The sequence below is a fragment of the Rhinatrema bivittatum genome, chromosome 8 (assembly GCF_901001135.1).
Source record: "Rhinatrema bivittatum chromosome 8, aRhiBiv1.1, whole genome shotgun sequence".
NCBI lineage: Eukaryota > Metazoa > Chordata > Amphibia > Gymnophiona > Rhinatrematidae > Rhinatrema > Rhinatrema bivittatum.
In genome coordinates, this window is record NC_042622.1 from 251,163,337 (window position 1) to 251,185,847 (window position 22,511).

The 22,511-nt window shown below is 43.3% G+C and overlaps 1 protein-coding gene across 6 annotated transcripts in view; it reads left to right on the forward strand.

Annotated features, from left to right (window-relative positions):
- Positions 1 to 20,747, forward strand: part of TNFAIP8L1 (TNF alpha induced protein 8 like 1) — an 87,045-nt gene extending 66,298 nt beyond the window's left edge. For all 6 annotated transcript variants that reach the window (XM_029614560.1, XM_029614559.1, XM_029614561.1 and 3 more), the window contains one exon: positions 19,185 to 20,747. In XM_029614560.1, the coding sequence (XP_029470420.1) occupies positions 19,190 to 19,750 (561 nt within the window). In that variant the 5' untranslated portion in view covers positions 19,185 to 19,189 and the 3' untranslated portion in view covers positions 19,751 to 20,747. The remainder of the gene's footprint in view (positions 1 to 19,184) is intronic.
- The last annotated feature ends 1,764 nt before the right edge of the window (positions 20,748 to 22,511 follow it).

A 22,511-nucleotide genomic window follows, 5' to 3' on the forward strand; every position in this document is an offset into this window, starting at 1 on the left:
AAAATGGCTGAGCATATAGATAGGCATAGTTTAATGGGACAAAGCCAATATGGATTTAGCCAAGGGAAGTCTTGCCTCACAAATTTGCTACATTTTTTGAGGGCATAAATAAACATGTGGATGAAGGTGAGCCAGTTGATATAGTGTATCTGTCAAATGCTTTCTGGAAATCCAAAGTCCTTCACAAGAGACTTCTCAGGAATTAGAAAGTCATGGGATAGGGGGCAGTGTCCTATTGTGGCTTTTCGACTGGTTAAAAGATAGAAAACAAAGAGTAGGGCTAAATGGCAAATTTTCCCAATGGGAAAATTGAAAGGATCTGTTCTGGGGCCACTGCTTTTTAATATATTTATAAATGACCTGGAAATGGGAACACGAGTGAAGTGATCAGATTTGCCAATGACACAAAATTATTCAAAGTTGTTAAATTGCAAGAGGACTGTGAGAAATTGCAAGAGGACATTGCAAAACTGGGAGACTGGGCATGTAAATGGCAAGTGAAATTTAATGTGGACAAGAGCCAAGCGATGCACTTAGGGAAGAGAAACCCAAATTATAGCTACAGAGTGCAAGGTTCCACATTAGGAGTCGTCATTCAGAAAAAGGATCTAGGTATCATTGTTGAAAATATGTTGAAATCTTCTGCTCAGTGTGTAGCAGCAGCAGCCAAGAAAGCAAATAGAATGCTATGGATTATTAGGAAAGGAATGGAGAATAAAACAGAGAATATCCTAATTCCTCTGTATCGCTCCATGGTGCAACCTCATCTTGAGTACTGTGTGCAAGTCTAGTAACCACATCTCAAAAAAGATACAGCAGAATTAGAAAAGGTACAGAGAAGGCTGACCAAGATGATAAAGGGGATGGAACAATTCCCCTATGAAGAAATGCTAAAAAGGTTAGGACTTTTCAGCTTGGAAAAGAGACGGCTGAGGGGAGATATGATAAGAGGTCTGTGAATGGAACGAGTAAACTTTAATCAGTTATTTACTCTCAAAGTACAAAGACCAGAGGACACACAATGAGTTACTAGGAAATACATTTAAAACTAATAAGAGAAAATATTTTTGTACTCAACGCATAATTAAGCTCTGGAATTTGTTGCTAGAGGATATGGTGAAAGCTATTAGTGTAGCTGCGTTTAAAAAAGGTTTGGACAAGTTCCTGTAGGAAAAGTCCATAAACCATTATTAGAGTTGCAGAAGTCCACTGCTTTTTCTTGGGATCCTGCCAGGTACTTGTGACCTGGCTTGGCCATTTCTGGAAACAGGATAGTGGGCTTGATGGACCTTTGGTGTGACCCAGTATGGCAAATCTTGTGCCTGTTTTGTTTGTAAATCCCTTCCTAATTTTGTTAACCTTTTTGACCACCACCAAACATTGGGCTGATTTTTTCAAAGAACTATCCACCATGACTCCCAAGAGATCTTTCCTAAGTGGTGATGGTTTATTCCGATGAATGAGAAGTTTGGATATTTTTTCCCCTTCCTATGTGTATCACGCTGTATTTATTCATGCTGAAACATTTATTGCTCATTCAGCTCCATTTTGTGAGGTTCCTTTTGTAACTCTTCAATTTTGGTTTGGATTGTGTAGAATAATTTAGAAATATAGAAACATGATGGCAGAAAAGACCATATGGTCTATCTAATCTGCTGTTCCACAACAACTACCAGCTCTACAATCCCTACCACTCCCTCAGAGATCTCTTTACTTGTCCCATGCTTTCTTAATTCAGATACTGGCCTTGTCTCCACTGAGAGCTTGTTTCCATGCATCTACCACCTTCTCTGTAAAGAAGGGTGGCCATTGTGACACCAACTTTTAATAAGGGCTCCAGAGGTGATCAAGGAAACTGTAGACTGGTGAACCTGACATTGATGCTGGACAAAATGGAAGACCACTTAAATAGACATGGTTTAATTGGGGAGAGTCAAATGGTTTTTGCATAGAAAAATCTTGCTTTACTAATTTACTAGATTTTTTTTTGAGGATGTAAATAAACATGCAGATAAAGGTGAGCCGATGTACCTGGATTTTCAGAAGGCATTTGACAAAGTCTCTCATGAGAGATTTCTCAGAAATTGGGAGGTCATGGGATCAGAAGCAGTGTCCTGTAGTGGATTGGTAAATGGATAAAAAACAGGAAACAGAGGATAGGACTAAATGGTTAGTTTTCCAAATGGAGAAAAGTTGTTAGTGGAATGCCTTATATGTCTGTAATGGGACTTCTGCTATTTTTCTTATTCATAAATGATCTGGAGAAAGGAACAATGAGTGAGGTGACCAGATCTGCAGATGACACATAATTGTTTTTAGTCTTAACAGCAGCAGATTGTTAAAGACTGCCAAAGGACTTTGTGAGACTAGGAGGCTGGGTTTCTAAATGAGAGGTGCAATTTAATGTGGACAAGGGCAAAGTAATGCTTGTAGGGATAAATAATCCCAACTACAGATGCCCAATGCTGGGTTCTGTGTTAGGAGTCATCACCCAGCAAAAGGATGCTGGAGTTCTTGTGGACAATACCTTGAAATCTTTGACTCAGTGTGCGGCAGTGGTCAAAAAAGCAAATAGAGTGCTAACAATTATTTGGAAAAGAATGGAGAACAGAACTGAGAATATCATAATGCCTTTGTATAGATCCATGGTGTGACTACACCTTGAGTATTGTGTACAATTTAGGTCACCCCATCTCAAAAAAAGCATAGCGGACATAGAAAGAGTACAGAAAAGGGTGGCAAAAAGGGGCTAGAAAAGCTCCCTTATGGATAAAGGCTAAACAGATTAGAGCTCTTTAGCTTGGAGAAGAGACAATGGAGAAGGGAAATGACTGAAATTTATACAATCAAGAGTAGGGTGGAACGGGTAAAGAGGGAATGTTTATTTACAATTCCAAACACTAGGGTTAGGGGACATTCCATAAAATTAGCAATCAGCAACTTTAAAACAAATCATAGGAAGTGTTTTTCCACAGAGTGTACAATCAAGCTATGGAATCTGTTGCCAGAGGACGTGGTCAATGAGTTCAAAAGAGGACTGGACAAGGTCCCGAAGGAAAAGTCCATAAATAGTTATTAGCCAGGTAGATTTGTGAAAGCCGGCACTTATCTCTGGCAGTGAGGTACAAGAAATAAATCTACTATTGGGAATCTGCTGGGTACTTGTGACCCAGACTGGCCACTGCCAAGAAAGAATGCTGGACTCGATGGACCTTGATCTGACCCAGCATGGCACTTCATATGTTTAACCCAGACCACTTTTTGGGTTACTAATAGGTCTTGTAACAGTCTAGTATAGTTACGGAAATAATTAGGGGAGTATCCATTCATGGCCAGCCCTCCCACTGGTGGAGTTGTAATGGATACCCTTGATCCTGAGGTTTTATAGCAGAGTATATAGTATTATTTTGAAATCAAAGAGGGAGGTTGTATTTTTCCTAAGTTGGATTTTGAGCCTACCTGGCGCCTCAGAGACCCCTCCAGGATAAACCTAAGGGGCTCAACTGCTGTATTCACCCCACGAGGTACAGAGTGGCTGCTCTGGAACTATTTTGCAATTCTGAACATTATTTAAGAGGAGCCTTGCTGGAGATCTGGGCCTTTCTGAAGCCAGGGATTGGGAAAGACGCCCAGTGTTTAGGGAAGACCTGCTCAACAGAGGTCGTGACCCGCTGCAGAGGGTTTCCCGATTATCTGAGTTGGGGAAAGAAGATTTTGTTTCCATTATCTGGGCGGAAGTGTTTTCTGCCCCTCTTCCTGCCCATCAAAGGGACTGGCAAATCCTGCAGTCTGCCAAGGATTCCTCCTACCTGGGATCCCATCAGAAGATTAATCAACTAACTGTGAGTAAAGGTCCACATTCAAGGGAGGATATCCATCCGGTGTCTATCAAAATCCCTGAGAGATAGAGACATTAGATTTTTGTGCCATCAGGAAGGGTTTCCCGGCCATCCAAGGGGGCCTATCCCAGAGGGACCACTGCACAATTTAATCCAGAAGTATGGATGGATTCCTGGCCTAATAAAGACTAATGCACAGATAGAGGAGAAAAGATCTATAACTTTGAGAGAAACTGCAGAAATGTGGTGTGTGATTTACAATATTTAATTGTAATTAAGTGAAACTGTATCAGCAAAGCATTATTTTGGACAAGGCCTACATGGTCTGAGTGTGATTTGTTTGGCACACAACACACAGCTCACAGAAGAATGAGGGAACTCCAACACAGCTCACTAGTCACTCCATATTGGGACCGGAGAAGACTCCTTTCCACCCCTAGTCCAAAGGATCTATGCCTTGGGATGGGAGAAGTAAAAGCTAGCCAGTGTCCCTGCCCCCAAAGAACTTATAAATAACTTTATGTCCCCCTCCATACCCGACTCATACGCTAAGGAGGGGTTACATGTTCTTATAACAAAGATTAGTGACAATTTAATAGCTACCCTCTGGACACTCTCCATCTGGTTTATATCCTTTTGAAGGTACTGTGTCCAAAACTGTACACAGTATTCCAAATGAGGTCTCACCAGGGACTAGTATAAGGGCAATATCACCTCCTTTTATTTGCTGACCATTCTTCACCTTACGTACCCATGCATCCTTCTGGCTTTTTCATCAATGTATGCTCCTGTTTGGCCACCTTCAGGTCATCAGATATGATCACCCACCAAGCCAGCTCTTGTTTCTTGCATAGCAGAATTTCACCCTATCTGTACTGCTCCCTTGGGTTTTGCAGCCCAAATGCATAATGCTGCATTTATTTTTTAGCATTAAATCTTAGCTGGGAGACTCTAGCCCATTCCTCAAGCTTTGCTAGATCCCTCTTCATATTTTACACACCTTCCCAAGTGTCTACCCTGTTTCAGGATTTGATATCATCCACAAAAGACACACTTTCCCACTTCACTGCTTAATCCCTTGTCCAGATCATGTATACATATAAAGGTGAATTTTAAAAGCCGGACTCGCACAAAAATTGGGAGATGGGCATGCATCTAGCACATGTGTAAGTCCACCAAATTATATAAGCCGCCCCATGCACGCACAAGTTCCAGTGAGCGAATATCTCGTATCAGGTGAGAAAAGGGGTGGGATGTGGATAGGGCATGGATGTGCCAAGGTGGGACCAGGAGATATGCACAAAGGTAGCTGTGCACCTGGGCATGCCCAGGTATATTTCAGCACAAACTTACTTCTGCTATGGATGAGGTGTAAGTCTTTAATAAAGCTAATTACAGGCATTTATGAAGTGTTTGAGGGGGTCTGGGTTCACTGGGGGGAGTGCAGGTTAAAGAACCAGGGGGGTTTGTAGGACTTAACTCTAGTCTGGGAAAACTGGTGGATGAACTGGTGAAACTGGTCATGGGCTGGATGTACATCTGTTATCAAATTCCTTCACTTATGCATCCTAAAGCTGACTTATGCTGCTGTACACACACAAGCTTTAAATTAGGCACGCATGTACACGCGCCAGGACCATTTTATAACGTGCATGCAGAATATTTAATTGCCGCATATCTGGCTGCACGACCATATTCACATGTATATGTGCGCCCTTGCACTCATTTTGAAGTTACCATCCCATTGAATAGCACTGATCCCAACATAAATGCCAGTGGGACATCACTATTTACAATTCTCCATAGTGACAAATAATCCCTTGTTCCTTTCTTTGAACCAGCTTTTCATCCATGAAAGAACCTTCCCTCTAATCTCATGATAACTTAAGTTTTATTAAGCACCTTTAGTGAGGCTCAGATCAGTGGCATGCCGTAAAAGACCAGGTTAGCCAGGGTTGGGAATGCCATGAAGGCAGCACCCACACAAACTCTGAGGGTGGGGGGGGGGGGGGTGATGTCTTAGTCATTGCACACTGGTGATACCCATTAACTGGATTTAGAGCCCGTGATTGCAGAGCTCCAGGAGCTTTCGTGCATGGCCCCCAGTTGAGGACTGACACTGCAATGATTGGACTAAAAGTCAGCTGGAAGGGGGCATAAATAGGGGAGAAAATCCCCCCCATCCCCCCCATAGTTGCAAATGAAGAATCATTGCATCAGATCCCAGCTCAGCTGGAAGACCAAAAGAGCAGGAAGAAACTTCAGAGTCAAAAAAAAAATAAAGCAAACTTCTGGAAAATTACAAGTATATTCTATCAATTGGACTCCCTCAACAAACTCCAACAGATTATTAAGACATGACTTCCCTATACAGAAGCCATGTTTACCCTTCTCCCAACATATCAAAATCACTTACAAGTAATGATTCTGGTTTTTTTATTATTATAGATGTTACCATTTTGCTTAGACCAGACAGTAGACTTGCTGATCTGTAACTATCTGGATAACTTCTGGAGCCCCTTATAAAGATGTGCGTTACATTGCCAGTCCTTTAGTCCTCTGCCACTAATATTTTTAGTAATAGTTTAAATATTTTTGTTAGTAGCTCTGCAGCTTCATATCTAAGTTCATTTAGAACTTTCCAGTGACTGCCATCTGGTTCTGGTGATTTGCTACTATTTATCAATTTGTTCTAAAACCTGCTCTCCTGTCACCTCAGTTTGAGCCAGGTTTTCAGATTCAGCCCCTGCCAAGATCAGGTTTGATTTAGTATTCCCTTGCTACAACCTCTGACCAATGCAAATAATTTATTTACTTTCTTTTTAGCTTGTACATAATTCTACATCCTGATTGCCCAAAGGCCCCACTGACACTCTTATAAGCTTTCTGATTCTAATGTATTTAAAAACATGTCTTTAGTATGTTTTATTCCTTAGATAGCTAAATCTTGTTCCATGAATTAGCAATGGTCTAGTTAGGCAGCAACTTATTTTGAAAATCTTATTGCCATTAAGTACCAAGTGAAACCATCTTTTTGCTAGATAAAACCTGACATGCATTTCTTCTTGCTATTTTTATATGCATTCTCTCAGCAGATGGCAGTGTAAGTGAGAAAGTGGTGTCTGCTTGTGAGCCTTTGGTTTCTGAAATAATTGTTCAGCATAATACTTTTTTCCTGCTTGAGGGGTTTTCTTAACCTGTTTATCCCATGGGGCAGCTGTATGCATTCCTCTGTTCTGCTGCCAGTACATTTTCCAGTTGTGGAGGTAGCCCAGTCCCCTTTCCTCCATCCCAGAAGGTGCTCTTTCCAAGCATGTTCAGCTTGCCCCACTCCATCAATCATTCAAGATGCCTTTGTGTTCCTGCATGAAATATTAACTGTTCTCATCCAGGAAGCAGCTGTGTGTGTCTGGGCAGAAGGACTGAAAAGCCTCCTGAGTATTGGGACAGAGGTAAATACTAGTGGAAATGTAAAGGAAATCTTCAAGGGTACAGGATCTCTCACTGACATTTTCACTTGAGTCTTCTCTTTAAACAACGATTTAACTGTGAAAGTTAACTTTTCTTTATTTATCTAGTCTTGCTGTGCTGCCTTGACAGGGAATACTTTGGAACAAAATCAGTACAGCATCTTTTATGTTTACCTTTCACCTCAAAATTGCAAGGTTTGTTTTTTACTGCTTTAATACTGGTCTGAGGTTTGTTTTGACTTTTTTACTTTCAAAAATGCTAGAGGTCTAGGGTTGGCGCTGACTGAAACAAAATCTAAAAGCAACAAAGCCTGGTTTACACCAAGAGCAGGTTGGCACAAGGAAAATATATACACAAAGCAAATTTTACTGTAGTACTACAGTTAAAAATCAGTAAACAGGGACCGGCTGTATAGACTAGCACTACAGTGTTTGAGTCTCCTGACCAGTATGCGTTGGCCATGTCCAAGAAATAATCCATTTTTAGAGGCCCCATTTGTCAACAAAGGTATCCGTGTTGGAGGAGATATCCCTTTCTTATTTTGGCCAGGAAAGGGACTTGATTCTCCTAGGTAGTCTTAGGGAAGGAAGCGGAAGGAAAATACTTTAATGCAAGAAGTGTAAAGGGACCTCAATGCATTTTTCACAAAATCCATTCTCAAGCGGATTTTCACAGTAAATTATTGTGTTATTTCATGTGACAGTCTTCTTTTGGTATCTATTTGGCTTTGTTAATTTATTACTTGGTTATTACACAGAAAAATACATGTGCATATATTGGTTACATGGTAGTAGACACAAAAAGGGGTTGAATTAGCAGTAGGGCTACTTCTATGGTTTAAGTCTTGACAATTGCCACTGTTGCTCACAAGTTTCAAACATATGCTAATTCAGCTCCTTTTGTGTCTACTTGGTTATCAATCTTTAGTTTTTAATTTAACTAAAAGGTAAACGCATTAGCATCTGGAAGAGTGTCTTGGGGTGAACTGCAAGCATTTTCCATATCTATTGGTCTCCAGTGGGACAGGATGTTCTGGTTTCTGATGGGGGGGGGGAGGTTGGTTCTTGAAAACTGAATGTAAAAAAAAAATCTATCTTGCTGATTTAAATAAGGAGTATAAGTTTAGAGCCAACCTGATGACTCTGTAGCTGTGCTGTCCACTTCCATGCAGAGGTACCTGGGTTTGATCTTGGCTCACATCTGCCACTCCCTAGCGGAGGAAGTCATAGTCATCCTGCAACAACACCACACAGTGGCCCAGATATTAGGGCCATTGATTGCCAGGTTCCTGAAGGAGACCTGACCCAGTGCTGTCACTGCAATGACTGATCTACAGTAACTTGAGAGGAGGATATAAAACAAGGGAAAAATCCCTGTGAATGAAGATTCAGAGCACCAGATTCCAACCCTGGTTCTGACGGAGCTGGGAGCCCAGAGGAGAGAAGGAAACTGCTGGGTTAAAAAAAGAAAACTATCAAACTACCATCCTTCCTCTAAAGGTATTTTATCACAGCAGTCCATTAACCCTCAAATTCTGGCTTTCTTCTACACCAATGGTTCTCAACCCAGTTCTCCAAACATACCGAACCAGTCATGTTTTAAGGATATCCACAGTGAACATGGATATGCTGCCTCCATTGTATGCAAATATATCTTGCATATTCACTGTGGAGATCCTGAAAACCTGACTGGCTAGGTGTATCCTGAGGACTGGGTTGAGATCTACACCATGGCTTTCTGGGGACCCCATAGTCAGGTTTTTAGACATGAACATGCATGAGATAAATTTTCATACACCGAATCTCATGTCGATTCATTGTGGATATCCTGAAAACCAGCTGTCTGTGAGGGTCCCTAGAAAAGGCCTGTATTAGATCAGAAAAACAACATGAACATTTCTTAAAAATTAAGTCATGGCTGACTAGATGCATTTAAGGTATGCATTTCCAGTAGTCCCATGTGGGCAACTACGTACCAAAAGAAATACCAGCTCGTCCCTTAAATTAGTCATCACGAACTGTTTATCAAACTATAACCAGATATGACAGATAGGTCCCTGGGCAGCACTGATACAGAAACATATAATTTTCCCTTGCCTAATGTGCCAGAAACAAGTCTGACAAACATGTAGGATTTGTTACAAAATAGTTTTCAGGACAACAAAAGTATAAGAATAATTCAACTCATATTACTGTTCTGTAATTGAATGCATCTATGAAATCAAAATTGTCTCCGCTGGTACAGGGAAACATGAATTTAAATGGGCAAAAGAAGGGTCAAATGCTTTATGAAAGTTGACAAAAACAAGTGAGAAATATCAGGATTATTCTCCAGTGAGCTGTATTGATTGAATAAATTACATTTCCAAACATTACTGTTCAGCTGAAATGCGCGCTCTCAGCCAGTGCTTCCATCTCAGAAAGCAAGCCCCAGAATGCTAATGAGTCAGGTCATCAAACTGGAGCCTACAACTGCTGAAATTGTCCACATCTGCAGGGCTAACTATGGGTGTGTTTCTAAGTACACCACTAAGAAGACTGTCCACAAATTTTATTTAAATAATCATCTACTATAATTGGACTGGCAATGCTCTGCCATCTATTTACTTCCCCTCCCGCCACCTGCCAACAGGTTCCATCACATAGCTGCACTGTGCGGAAAGGATTTTGGTTGGTTCATTGTAGAGGTCTGAGATTTAGGAAGTGCACAATTTAAAATAAAAAGAAATAGAATCAATGTAGGCCAGAGGTTCTCAATTCTGGTCCTTGAGGACCACAAGCAGGTCTGGTTTTAGGGACATTATTATGCAAAATTACCTGGATCTTAGACAATTAACCTGGTTCTTGTCAACCCTTAGCATCTGGCACAAATAGTGCACAGAATATTAGTTTCACGGATGGTTGTCTTAATGAGGCTTAACTACAATAAAGCTAAAATAAAAGCACATACATTTAGGGAGCTGGGGGGACGGGTTCTTCTGATGTTTTAAAGCCCCCCTCCTCAAGAAGCTGAGCAAATCAACTTCTTTTCCTGGCCAAAGAGCAGAGGAAAAGTTTATTTCCTATCAACAGGGGTCATACTTATCAGCAAACACCTTTCTTCCTCTTGTAGCTCAACTGCAACATCTGCATGAGACCACCAAACAACACATGTAGCGTTATGACCAACTGTGGCATAACAGGGGCTTTATAGCCTTGTGATTTCTCATTTTACTCTGAGACCTGTGGTTTCCCCAGAGACAGCTCATTTTCTTTGAGATGGACTGCAGGTCAAACTGAAGCTTGGGATACTGGTTTGACTCAGAATAAGGCTTGGACACAGGGCTGGCGTGTCCATTAGGTGAACTAGACGATCTCCTATGGCGCAGAAGAGCAGCCATGTCATACCACAAGCGGGATACCAAGGTCCTCCTGTAACGTATCACAGTCTGCTTGTGATTTAACTATTTTGAATAAATTTGTATCATCTGCAAATTTGATAATGTCACTCGTATTCCTTTCCAGATCATATATATATATATATATATATATATATATATATATATATATATATATATATATATAGGGGCGGATTTTCAGCGCCCTGCTCGCCTAAATCCGCCCAAAACCGGGCGGATTTAGGCGAGCAGGGCCCTGCGCGCCGGTAAGCCTATTTTACATAGGCCTACCGGCGCGCGCAGACCCCGGGACTCGCGTACGTCCCGGGGTTTTCGGAGGGGGGGCGTGTCGGGGGCGTGTCGGGGGGCGGGCCCGGTCGACGCGGCGTTTCGGGGGCGTGTCGGCCGCGTTTTGGGGGCGGGTACGGGGCGTGGCTACGGCCCGGGGGCGTGGCCGCGCCCTCCGTACCCGCCCCCAGGTCGCGGCCCGGCGCGCAGCAGGCCCGCTGGCGCGCGGGGATTTACGTCTCCCTCCGGGAGGCGTAAATCCCCCGACAACGGTAAGGGGGGGGTGTAGACAGGGCCGGGTGGGTGGGTTAGGTAGGGGAAGGGAGGGTAAGGTGAGGGGAGGGCAAAGGAAAGTTCCCTCCGAGGCCGCTCCGATTTCGGAGCGGCCTTGGAGGGAACGGGGGGAGGCAGCGCGGCTCGGCGCGCGCAGGCTATACAAAATCGATAGCCTTGCGCGCGCCGATCCAGGATTTTAGTGGATACGCGCGGCTCCGCGCGTATCTATTAAAATCCAGCGTACTTTTGCTTGAGTCTGATGCGCAAGCAAAAGTAGGCTGTTCGCGCGCCTCTTAAAATCTACCCCTAATTGAAAAGCACCGGTCCAAGTACAGATCCCTGAGGCACTCCACTGTTTACCCTTTTCCACTGAGAAAATAGACCATTTAGTCCTACTCTCTGTTTCCTGTCTTTTAGCCAGTTTGTAATCCACGAAAGGACATCGCCACCTATCCTATGACTCTTTATTTTTCCTAGAAGCCTCTCATGAGGGACTTTGTCAAATGCCTTCTGAAAATCCAAATACACTATATCTACCGGTTCACCTTTATCCACATGTCTATTAACCCCTTCAAAAAAATGAAGCAGATTTGTTAGGCAAGACTTCCCTTGGGTAAATCCGTGTTGACTGTGTTCCATTAAATCATGTCTTTCTATATGCTCTATGATTTTGATCTTGAGAATAGTTTCCACTATTTTTCCCGGCACTGAAGTTAGGCTCACTAGTCTATAGTTACCCGGATCGCCCCTGGAGCCTTTTTTAAATATTGGGGTTACATTGGCCACCCGCCAGTCTTCAGGTACAATGGATGATTTTAATGATAGGTTACAAATTTTAACTAATAGATCAGAAATTTCATTTTTTAGTTCCTTCAGTACCCTAGGATGCATACCATCCGGTCCAGGTGATTTGCTACTCTTTAGTTTGTCAATCTGGCTCACTATATCTTCCAGTTTCACAGTGATTTCGTTCAGTTTGTCTGACTCATCACCCCTGAAAACCATCTCCGGAACTGGTATCTCCCCAACATCCTCATTAGTAAACACTGAAGCAAAGAATTAATTTAGTCTTTCTGCAATGGCCTTATCTTCCCTAAGAGCCCCTTTAACCCCTTGGTCATCTAATGTTCCAACCGACTCCCTCACAGGTTTCTTGTTTTGGATATATTTAAAAAAGTTTTTATTATGAGTTTTTGCCTCTGTGGCCAACTTCATTTCAAATTCTCTCTTCGCCTGTCTTATCAATGTTTTACACTTAACTTGACAAAGCTTATGTTTTATCCTATTTTCTTCAGATGGATCCTTCTTCCAATTTTTGAAGGATGATTTTTTTGGCTAAAATAGCCTCTTTCACCTCAACTTTTAACCTTGACAGTAATCGTTTTGCCTTCCTTCCACCTTGCTTAATGCGTGGAATACATATGGACTGTGCCTCTAGGATTGTATTTTTAAACAATGTCCAAGCCTGTTGAACACTTTTAACCTTTGCAGCTTCACCTTTCAGTTTTTTTCTATTTTCCTCATTTTATCAAAGTTTCCCTTTTGAAAGTTTAGTGTTAGAGCTGCAGATTTACTTATTCTCCGCCTTCCAGTTATTAGTAATTTGATCATGTTATGATCACTGTTGCCAAGTGGCCCCACCACCGTTACCTCTCTCACCAAATCCTGCGTTCCACTAAGAATTAAATCTAAAATAGCTCCCTCTCTTGTTGGTTCCTGAACCAATTGCTCCATGAAGCAATCATTTATTACATCCAGGAACTTTATATCTCTAGCAAGTCCTGATGTTATATTTACCCAGTCAATATTGGGGTAATTGAAATCTCCCATTATTATTGCACTGCCAAATTGGTTTGCTTCCCTGATTTCTCTTAGCATTTCATCATCTGTCTGACCATTTTGTCCAGGTGGACGGAAGTATACTCCTATCACTATACTCTTACCCAACACACATGGGATTTCTACTCATATAGATTCTACTGAGCATTTAGTCTCTTGTATGATCTTTATTCTATGGACTCTATACCCTCCCGGACATAAAGTTCCACACCCCCGCTAAGTTGATCCTCCCTATCATTGCGATATAATTTGTCCCCTGATATAGCACTGTCCCATTGGTTATCCTCCTTCCACTAAGTTTCTGTGATGCCAATTATGTCACTTTCATCATTTGCTGCTATACACTTTAAATCTCCCATCTTACTTCTTAGACTTCTGGTATTGGCATACAGACATTTCAAAGTGTGTTTTTTGTTTGTTTTAACAACCTGCTTTTCAGTTGTTTGGGATAATTCAGAAATCATTAGCTTTGGTGATTTTTTACATATAGGCCTATGGACTATGTTTGCTTTTAATGGAACCTCTCTGTTGGGATGCCCTAACTCTCCTGTTTCTTTAGTATCCTTCAAGGATACATTTCTCTGAACCATGCACTGCTGAGTGACTGTCGGCTTTCCCCTTGTTCTAGTTTAAAAGCTGCTCTATCTCCTTTTTGAAAGTTAGTGCCAGCAGCTTGGTTCCACTCTGGTTAAGGTGGAGCCCATCCTTTCAGAAAAGTCTCCTCTTTGCCCAAAAGTTTCCCCAGTTCCTTACAAAGCTGAATCCCTCTTCCCTGCACCATCGTCTCATCCACGCATTGAAACTCTGGAGCTCTGTCTGCCTCTGGGGACCTGCACATGGAACAGGAAGCATTTCAGAGAATGCCACCCTGGAGGTTCTGGATTTTAGCTTCCTACCTAAAATCCTAAATTTGGCTTCCAGAACCTCTCTCCCACATTTTCCTATGTCATTGGTGCCCACGTGTACCACGACAGCTGGCTCCTCCCCAGCATTGTATATAATCCTATCTAGGTGATGTGTGAGGTCTGCCACCTTCGCACCAGGCAGGCAAGTTACCAAGTGGTCCTCACGTCCACCAGCCTCCCTGCTATCTACATTTCTAATAATCGAATCACCAACTATGATGGCCGGCCTAACCCTTCCCTCCTGGGCAGTAGCCTTGGGAGACTTGTACTCGGTGCGAGAGGACAATACATCACCTGGAGAGCAGGTCCTTGCTACAGGATCACTTCCTGCTACACCAGGGTGATGTTCTCCTACTGGGAGACCTTTCTGATCCAAGACAGCACTAGGGCTGCCAGACTGGATTTGGGACTTGGCTACTATGTCCCTGAAGGTCTCATCACTGAACCTCTCTGTCTCCCTTAGCTCCTCCAAGTCTGCTACTCTAGCCTCCAGAGATCGGACTCGTTCCCTGAGAGCCAGGCGCTCTTTGCACCGAGTGCACACATACAATCTCTCACCGGCGAGTAAAAAATCATACATGTGACACTCAATGCAAAAGACTGGAAAGCCCCCCTCTTGCTGCTGGACTGCTGCCTTCATCTTAGTTTTATTGAGTTCCTAGTTAAGTTTAGGATACTAAGGGAGTTGGAATGAGAGTAGTTTAAATTTACAGGTGAATTTACCAATTAATCAGCTAGTGTCCTACAAGGGGATGATTAAACTTTCAGTAAGGGCTGGTACAATAGAATGATTTAGATAAGACTCTGATTGATTGATTTTTAATGAGATAGTGTCTCGTGCCTAAAAATCTAGGGTTGGGTGGGAAAGAGACACTAGAATTAACTATCTCTGGCTTGCTTATTACCTAAGACACACACAAACTCTAAAGAATATATCCCTTAATTTCACCTTTCACCAAACTTTTATAAGCCCCAAAATTTCTGAAAGCTATACTTACCACTCCTCTTTAACCACCGTTAAATTAATCTTCACTCAGTTAATGGAAGGGTTTGAGACTCATGCGCCATTAGGCGCGCACTTCCGGTCCTCCTCTACTGCAAAGGAATGCGGGATCTCTGGAAGCTGGGGCTATGGACGTCAATCCCTGGATCGCTTGCGATGACTTCTGGACTCCTCTCCCGGGGGATGCTGGGAGCAGTATGCAGATTTTATTTATTTATTTATTTATTTATTTATTAACTTTTATTTACCGACATTCGTGCAGCACATCATGCCGGTTTACAATGAACTCAGGTGGATGAGCCTTCCGGTCCTTCTCTACTGCAAAGGAATGCGGGGGCCTCTGGAAGCTGGGGCTATGGAAGTCAATCCCTGGATCGCTTGCGGTGACTTCTGGACTCCTCTCCTGGGGGATGCTGGGAGCAGTATGCAGATGAGCCTTCCGGTCCTCCTCTACTGCAAAGGAATGCGGGGCCTCTGGAAGCTGAGGCTATGGACGTCAATCCCTGGATCGCTTGCGGTGACTTCTGGACTCCTCTCCCGGGAGATGCTGGGAGCAGTATGCAGATGAGCCTTCCGGTCCTCCTCTACTGCAAAGGAATGCGGGGCCTCTGGAAGCTGGGGCTATGGGCGTCAATCCCTGGATCGCTTGCGGTGACTTCTGGACTCCTCTCCCGGGGGATGCTGGGAGTAGTATGCAGATGAGCCTTCCGGTCCTCCTCTACTGCAAAGGAATGTGGGGCCGCTGGAAGCTGGGGCTATGGACGTCAATCCCTGGATCGCTTGTGGTGACTAGGGGGCACTCCATGAAAATAGCAAGTAGCACATTTAAAACTAATTGGAGAACATTTTCACTCAACGCACAATTAAGCTCTAGAATTTGTTGCAAGAGGATGTGGTTAGTGCAGTTAGTGTAGCTGGGTTTAAAAAAAGGTTTGGATATGTTCTTAGAGGAGAAGTCCATTAACTGCTATTAATCAAGTTGTCTTAGAGAATAGCCACTGCTATTACTGGCATCAGTAACATGAGATCTACTTAGTGTTTTGGTACTTGCCAGGTACTTGTAGCCTGGATTGGCCACTGTTGGAAACAAGATGCTTGGTTTGATGGACCCTTGGCCTGACCCAGTATGGCAATTTCATATGTTCTTAATCTGTAAGCCAGTCCGACCAAATAAATCAGCCGAAGATTCTCTGTCATGAGAATAATGGCAAGTGAATGTATAGACTGAAGACCACATAGCAGCCTGGCTGATATCCAGAAATTGTGTGGAGTTGTGAAAGGCAGCAGTCATGGCCCATGCACAGACCTTGTGGGCAGTGATAAGACCAGGACAAAGAACTCCACTATGAGTCAGATTTTATACATTAGCGCGAGCATGAACAAAAGTACGCTGGATTTTATAAGATACATGTGTAGCCGCGTGTATCTTATAAAATCCATGGTCGGCGCGCGCAAGGGGGTGCACATTTGTGCAACCGGCGCGCGCTGCCTGTTCCCTCCGAGGCCGCTCCGAAATCGGAGCGGCCTCGGAGGGAACTTTCTTTCCACCCCCCGCACCTTCCCCTCCCTTCCCCTACCTAACCCACCCCCCCAGCCCTATCTAAACCCCCCCTACCTTTTGTTGGCAGATTTACGCCTGCTGAAAGCAGACGTAAATCTGCGCGCGCCAGCAAGCTGCTGGCGCGCCATCACCCGACCCAGGGGCTGATCCGGAGGCCTCGACCATGCCCCCGGGCCAGCGCCACGCCACCCGACACGCCCCTCCCCGCCCCTTTTACGAAGCCCCGGGACTTGCGCGCGCCGGCGGCCTATGCAAAATAGGCGCACCGGCATGCAGGGCATTTAAAATCCGGCCCTATGTGAATAACAAAAGTTGATGCAACCAGTGATCCAGTGGGATATGGTCTATTGAAAACAGGAGCTCTAGGACAGCTGCAAAGATGATCTGGTTGGTTGAGTACAGTGAAGGTAGATCTGCAACGCCCTGGTGCAGTGTAGAATATGAAGACAAGCAGCTGAGGAGGAGGAGGCGGGTAGAAGGACGGAAGGACCACCATCTGATGTGAAAGAAAAGACATGACCTTTGCCAGGGTTTTGGGATGCATGTAGAGAAGCACTTTATCAGGGAAAAAATGAGTATAGGGAGGATAGACACCAGAGCCTGAAGTTCGCTGATTCTATGAGCAGTCAGCAGATGTGACAGATATGAGAAAAGCCACCTTCCAGAAGAGAAAATAAGGAGCAGCTTCCATTAGCTGAAGTAGAGGCTTTCCCATTCCCAGGAAGGGCGTTTGAGGATTGAGGAATCTGTTTTGGTGGCTTGGTATCAGGGCCACACTTGGTGCCTCCATTATGTAGCTGTGCTGAGCAATCAGCAGTAGGCTCCAGTGGCTTGTGGTTGGTGCTTTACTGCTTTGCCTTCAGCGCTGTGCTTCTGCACTTTGACTTCAGCACTGTGCTTAGCCAGCTTGCCTTCCACGCTACACTTTGGCGCTGTGTGCTCAGCGCTAAAACTCGGTGGCCTGTTGCCGCCAAGCTTTTACGCTTTGGAAGGCTATCTGGGATACAACAAAGGTGGGGAGAGCTGGGCTCATTTTTGGCTCACAGGGACACAGGACAACTGTCACTGAGGCTCTTGGTGAGGTCCACGATGGGAGACAGAGCTGGTGTGCACCTGGAAGATGTACTGTCTTCAATACTAGAGCGATGGGATTTTACTCTCCTAAAAGACTATTCTGGAGAAGTGGATTGTTTCCTCTTGGAAAGAGAAGCTTGTATTCAGAGTTTTGTATTTAATCTTTAGGTCGTGGTAGCAATGGGCCCATGAGGACATACTGCCACAAGCCTTACATGAAGAAGAGTCATGGTCAGGACCAAGGCAGAGGAGGCAAACAGTTGTTGATCCCTACTGGACATTTTCTTGTTACAGTGGGGAAAGAACTTGAAGGGGAAAATGCTTTTTCGGGAGTGAGTCTCTTCTGACATGATAAACTGCAGTGGCAGGAGAGAGAGAAGCAGAGCCCAACTGTTTGTGATGGTGAACAGAAAGAGACTGAGCAGGAGGGGCAAGGCTCATGCAGTGGCTGTTAGGCGCAAACTTACCACAGATGGTCAAAAAACATCTAGAAGATTCAGCTGTGAGATCAGAGCCCAATTTGACACTATCAGATGACATAACCCATTAGTGTAATTGGTGTCCTGCTTGTCCATGGAAAACCGAATATCCTTGAGGAAGATGTAACACTGTAATATCCTGCTGTGGCACTGGCTAGAAAGCTATTACTGCTCAGAAAGTCATTGGTCAGAGAGCTATAGTTAATAAATTGCATACTGAGTGGCCATTTAAACAGAGAACTAGCCCTAAATTTGCTAAGAATATCTAGTTTTGGCTGAGAACAGAGTAAATTTTTGTACTGAAATTGCTTGACAGCACATTTTTTAGTACCTCAGGCACTGTTAAGTACAGCGAAAAAGGGTTTTATTGACTTTTGCTGTTTAATCCTTATTTTACCTGTTACTGCTTGCAAATTTAATCTTTTTCCATTCATTGGGCTCAATTTTTGTTAATAAACAGTTTGTTAGCTCTTCCTGTCTTGAACTGATTAATATTACAGTATTCTCTGTATTTTGTCTGTGGTGCAATTCTAGGAACTGTGTGACCCCTGGCTTGTGTGAGATCTCAAGTGTCCCTAGTAACCACCAGGGAATAGCTTGCAGGTGGGGACTTGCCTAGGGGCAAGCGGGACCCAGCTGGTGGGTGTGAGGCTGCCAGCATAGAGGCATGTGCACAGCGCACAAATGACCCTCTGAGTAACCATGGGGTAAATCCTGAGTGTTACAAGTGGTGCTGAGGCATTATGTGACACTGACACATGGGGCTGGCCCTGTAAGTGCAAAGTTTAACTCCACCTTGGCCCTATGTAGCCGTAGACTTGCCATCAGTGTGAATCCGAGTATAGCATACATTATCTCCAACTTGAATGGGCCATGTATTTCAGAGATCACTAAGCCATCCTAAAAGTCTGTTTCCAGTAACGCCATAAATAACAGTCCAATTTAATGAAAGCTGAACTGCAGAAACATTTTAACCTTGGGGACTGAGAGGAATGCTTCTATCCAAAAATAAAAAGTAAAAGATAAAGGTGCAGTATCTGATTACTAAAAATTTTTTCTTTCTTTCCCTGTAGAGAAGATGGACAACTTTAGCACCAAGAACCTAGCTCTGCAAGCTCAAAAGAAGCTCCTGAGCAAGATGGCTTCCAAGACCATGGCCAATGCCTTTATCGATGACACAACTAGTGAGGTCCTGGATGAGCTTTATCGAGTTACAAAAGAATTTACTCGGAACCGCAAAGAAGCACAGAAGATCATCAAGAACCTGATCAAGGTTGTAATGAAACTTGGTTTGCTTTACCGTAATGGACAGTTCAATGCAGATGAACTAATTCTGATGGAACGCTTCCGCAAGAAAGTTCATACCTTGGCTATGACTGCTGTCAGCTTCTACCAGATAGACTTCACTTTTGATCGCAGAGTTATGTCCAGCATCCTGAATGAGTGCCGGGATCTGCTTCATCAGGCTGTTAACAGGCACTTGACAGCCAAATCTCACTCCAGGATAAACCATGTCTTCAACCACTTTGCAGACTATGACTTCCTGTCAACACTTTATGGACCATCTGAACCATATCACACACACTTACAGAGGATCTGTGAGGGGCTCAATCAAATGCTGGATGAGGGGAACATCTAGTTTAAAATAAATACCTTCCTCTGTTCTAGGTCAGTCCTGGCCAAACTCTCTCCCTTACAGGTGCTAAATTTCTTTCTATTCTACTGCAAATCTTTTTGTTTACTAACTGCATCATGTGCAGTACCAAGTTTGTTCTAAACGTTTTACCTCATTTGCTCAATGAACAGAAAAGAACCAAGATTTACCATGATTTTCTCACCACACTTCAATGGAAGGCAAATGCATATTTTTTTGATAAGATCAAAAAAAAGATGAGGTAATATTTTAATTTATGGTGCAAAGTCAAGCCTGTGGAGCCATTTTGCATTCTGCTCCAGCCAGTAATTTCTCCAGCCTAGCTGAAGGCCAGAACAAGCTTGAACTGAGATACCATTTCTTAGCCTAGATTTAGTCTTTGTATATATTTTTCCCCACAGCATCTAGGATCCAAGTAAATGTACAGCACTTCAAAATACATGTATTATAAGGACCTGTACTTTGAGACTGTTCACTTGCTTTTCAGCTAAACAAAAGAGGAGCAATACATTTAATTTCATATGTGCTACCTGTCTAAGCTAGTGATCCCTATAGAAAACAGACTAGTTCTTGAACTCAGTCGCTGACTGCACAGGCAGGAGTATGATACCTTGGAAATAGCAATATCTTTTATTGGTCCACACTCTTTTATTCATGTTAGCATACATTATTTTTTGGAGCCTAGTGTTTTAATAACAGTATTTGTAGAATGTGGAGGAAGGGGGCTTAAAGGATGGCATAAACATACTCCAGTTCTGGGGAGGAGGGGATGGAAGAAGATGGGGGTGCAAATTGTAAGATGACAAAAAAGAACAATTAATATGACAAAAGAATAATGACACAAGGGAACTTGTTAGCAAGGCTAACTTTGATCAAATAACTAACCTCATCAACTGTGCTTTTGCATTAATATTATTCTTTGTACAGAAATGACACACTGCACCTTATAACCAAATAAATATGCAATTTTATTATTGTGCTATATAGGAATCTGTGTTCTGTCACCCTTTTATTGCAATAGGTTTTGTATATGTTTTCTTGTTAACTGTCCAATGGGTCCTAGGCATTTTAGAGATGAAGATTTAATTGAACAGAAAGACAGCAGCAAAGCTTGTTAAAAATAACACAATTATTTTACCTGGAATCACTTCTTATTCAAGCATTATAATGAAACGATGAATTGTTGCCAGCATCAGTATCCAATTTTTCAGCTTGAAAGGGAAGTGCACATAAGGCTCACACAACATGGCAAATCATACAGACTCTGTCCCCAGTAACCAGCAAGTTTGTATGGTAACAGAAAGCAACAGTTATGCAACTGTCATAAAACATGCTTTGCAGACATTAATAGTAGTAGCTTCTGTTCAAAACAAAAGCAACAGAGTGCAAAAGTCTGCCCCCCTCCTTCCAAGAATGGTGAAATTTAATCATATCCATTCATTTTCTTTCCTTGAAACCGGACAGACCAGTCCAGACAAATGGAATTAGCTCTTTTACCAGCAGGTGGGGACAGAGATTCCTTCCCATTACTTGATGTCATCCGTCCTATATGTCCTGGGACAGCAGGAAGTGACATCAGGAGCCCTAGATACCTTATGGCCACTATTTTGCATTGTACCTTTCTATTCAGTATAGAGGAGAAATAGAAAGAAAAGTGCAGTGGGGAAAAAGCAGAGTTGCTTACCTGTAACAGGTGTTCTCACAGGACAGCAGGATGTTAGTCCTCACATATGGGTGACATCATCAGGATGGAACACTTTTGTCAAAGTTTCTAGAACTTTGACTGGCACCTACTGGGCATGCCCAGCATGGCACCAACCCTGCATCCAGCAGGGGTCCCCCTTCAGTCTCGTGTACAGCAAGAAGTACATACGAAAAATAAAATAAATCGCAAGCGAACCCAACTCAGCGGGGTGGCGGGCGGGTTTCGTGAGGACTAACATCCTGCTGTCCTGTGAGAACACCTGTTACAGGTAAGCAACTGCTTTCTCACAGGACAAGCAGGATGGTAGTCCTCACATATGGGTGCGTAGCGAGCTGAGGATGCCAGAGCAATGCACCAAATGCACCCAAAGACGTGCAACAGGCACAATAACAGGGGTGGATTTGGATAGGAGGGCATCCTGAAAACCCTGAACGGGTCCACTGGTAAGATGTTGGGTAGTTAAGCTGAGAATAAATTGCGTAGAATAGACTGGCCAAAAATGGAATCTTGCCTGCCAGCCTTATCCAAGCAATAATGGGCTGCGAAGGTATAGAGAGAGCTCCAGGTCACAGCCTTACAAATATCAGCAAGCGGCACCAAATGAAGGAGTGCTACTGAGGTTGCCACATCCCTAACAGAGTGCGCTTTTATACGGTCTTGTAGCAGAATGCCTGCTTGCTGATAGCAAAAGGAGATTCAGTCCGCCAACCAGGAGGAAAGGGTCTGTTTTCCCACTGGATTTCCCAATTTGATGTTATCGAAAGAAACAAATAATTGAGTGGACTTCCTGTGAGCTGACGTGCGCTCCAGATAAAAGGCTAGGGCACGTTTGCAGTCCATGGAATGTAGAACCTGTTCTCCTGGGTTTGAATGGGGCCTTGGAAAGAAAGTAGGTAAGATGATGGATTGATTAAGATGAAATTCCTACACTAAAAACTTAGGGTGTGTATGGAGGACCACTCTGTCATGTAGAATTTTAGTGTAAGGTGGGTAGGTGACTAATGCCTGTAACTTACTAACTCTGCGAGCGGATGTTATAGC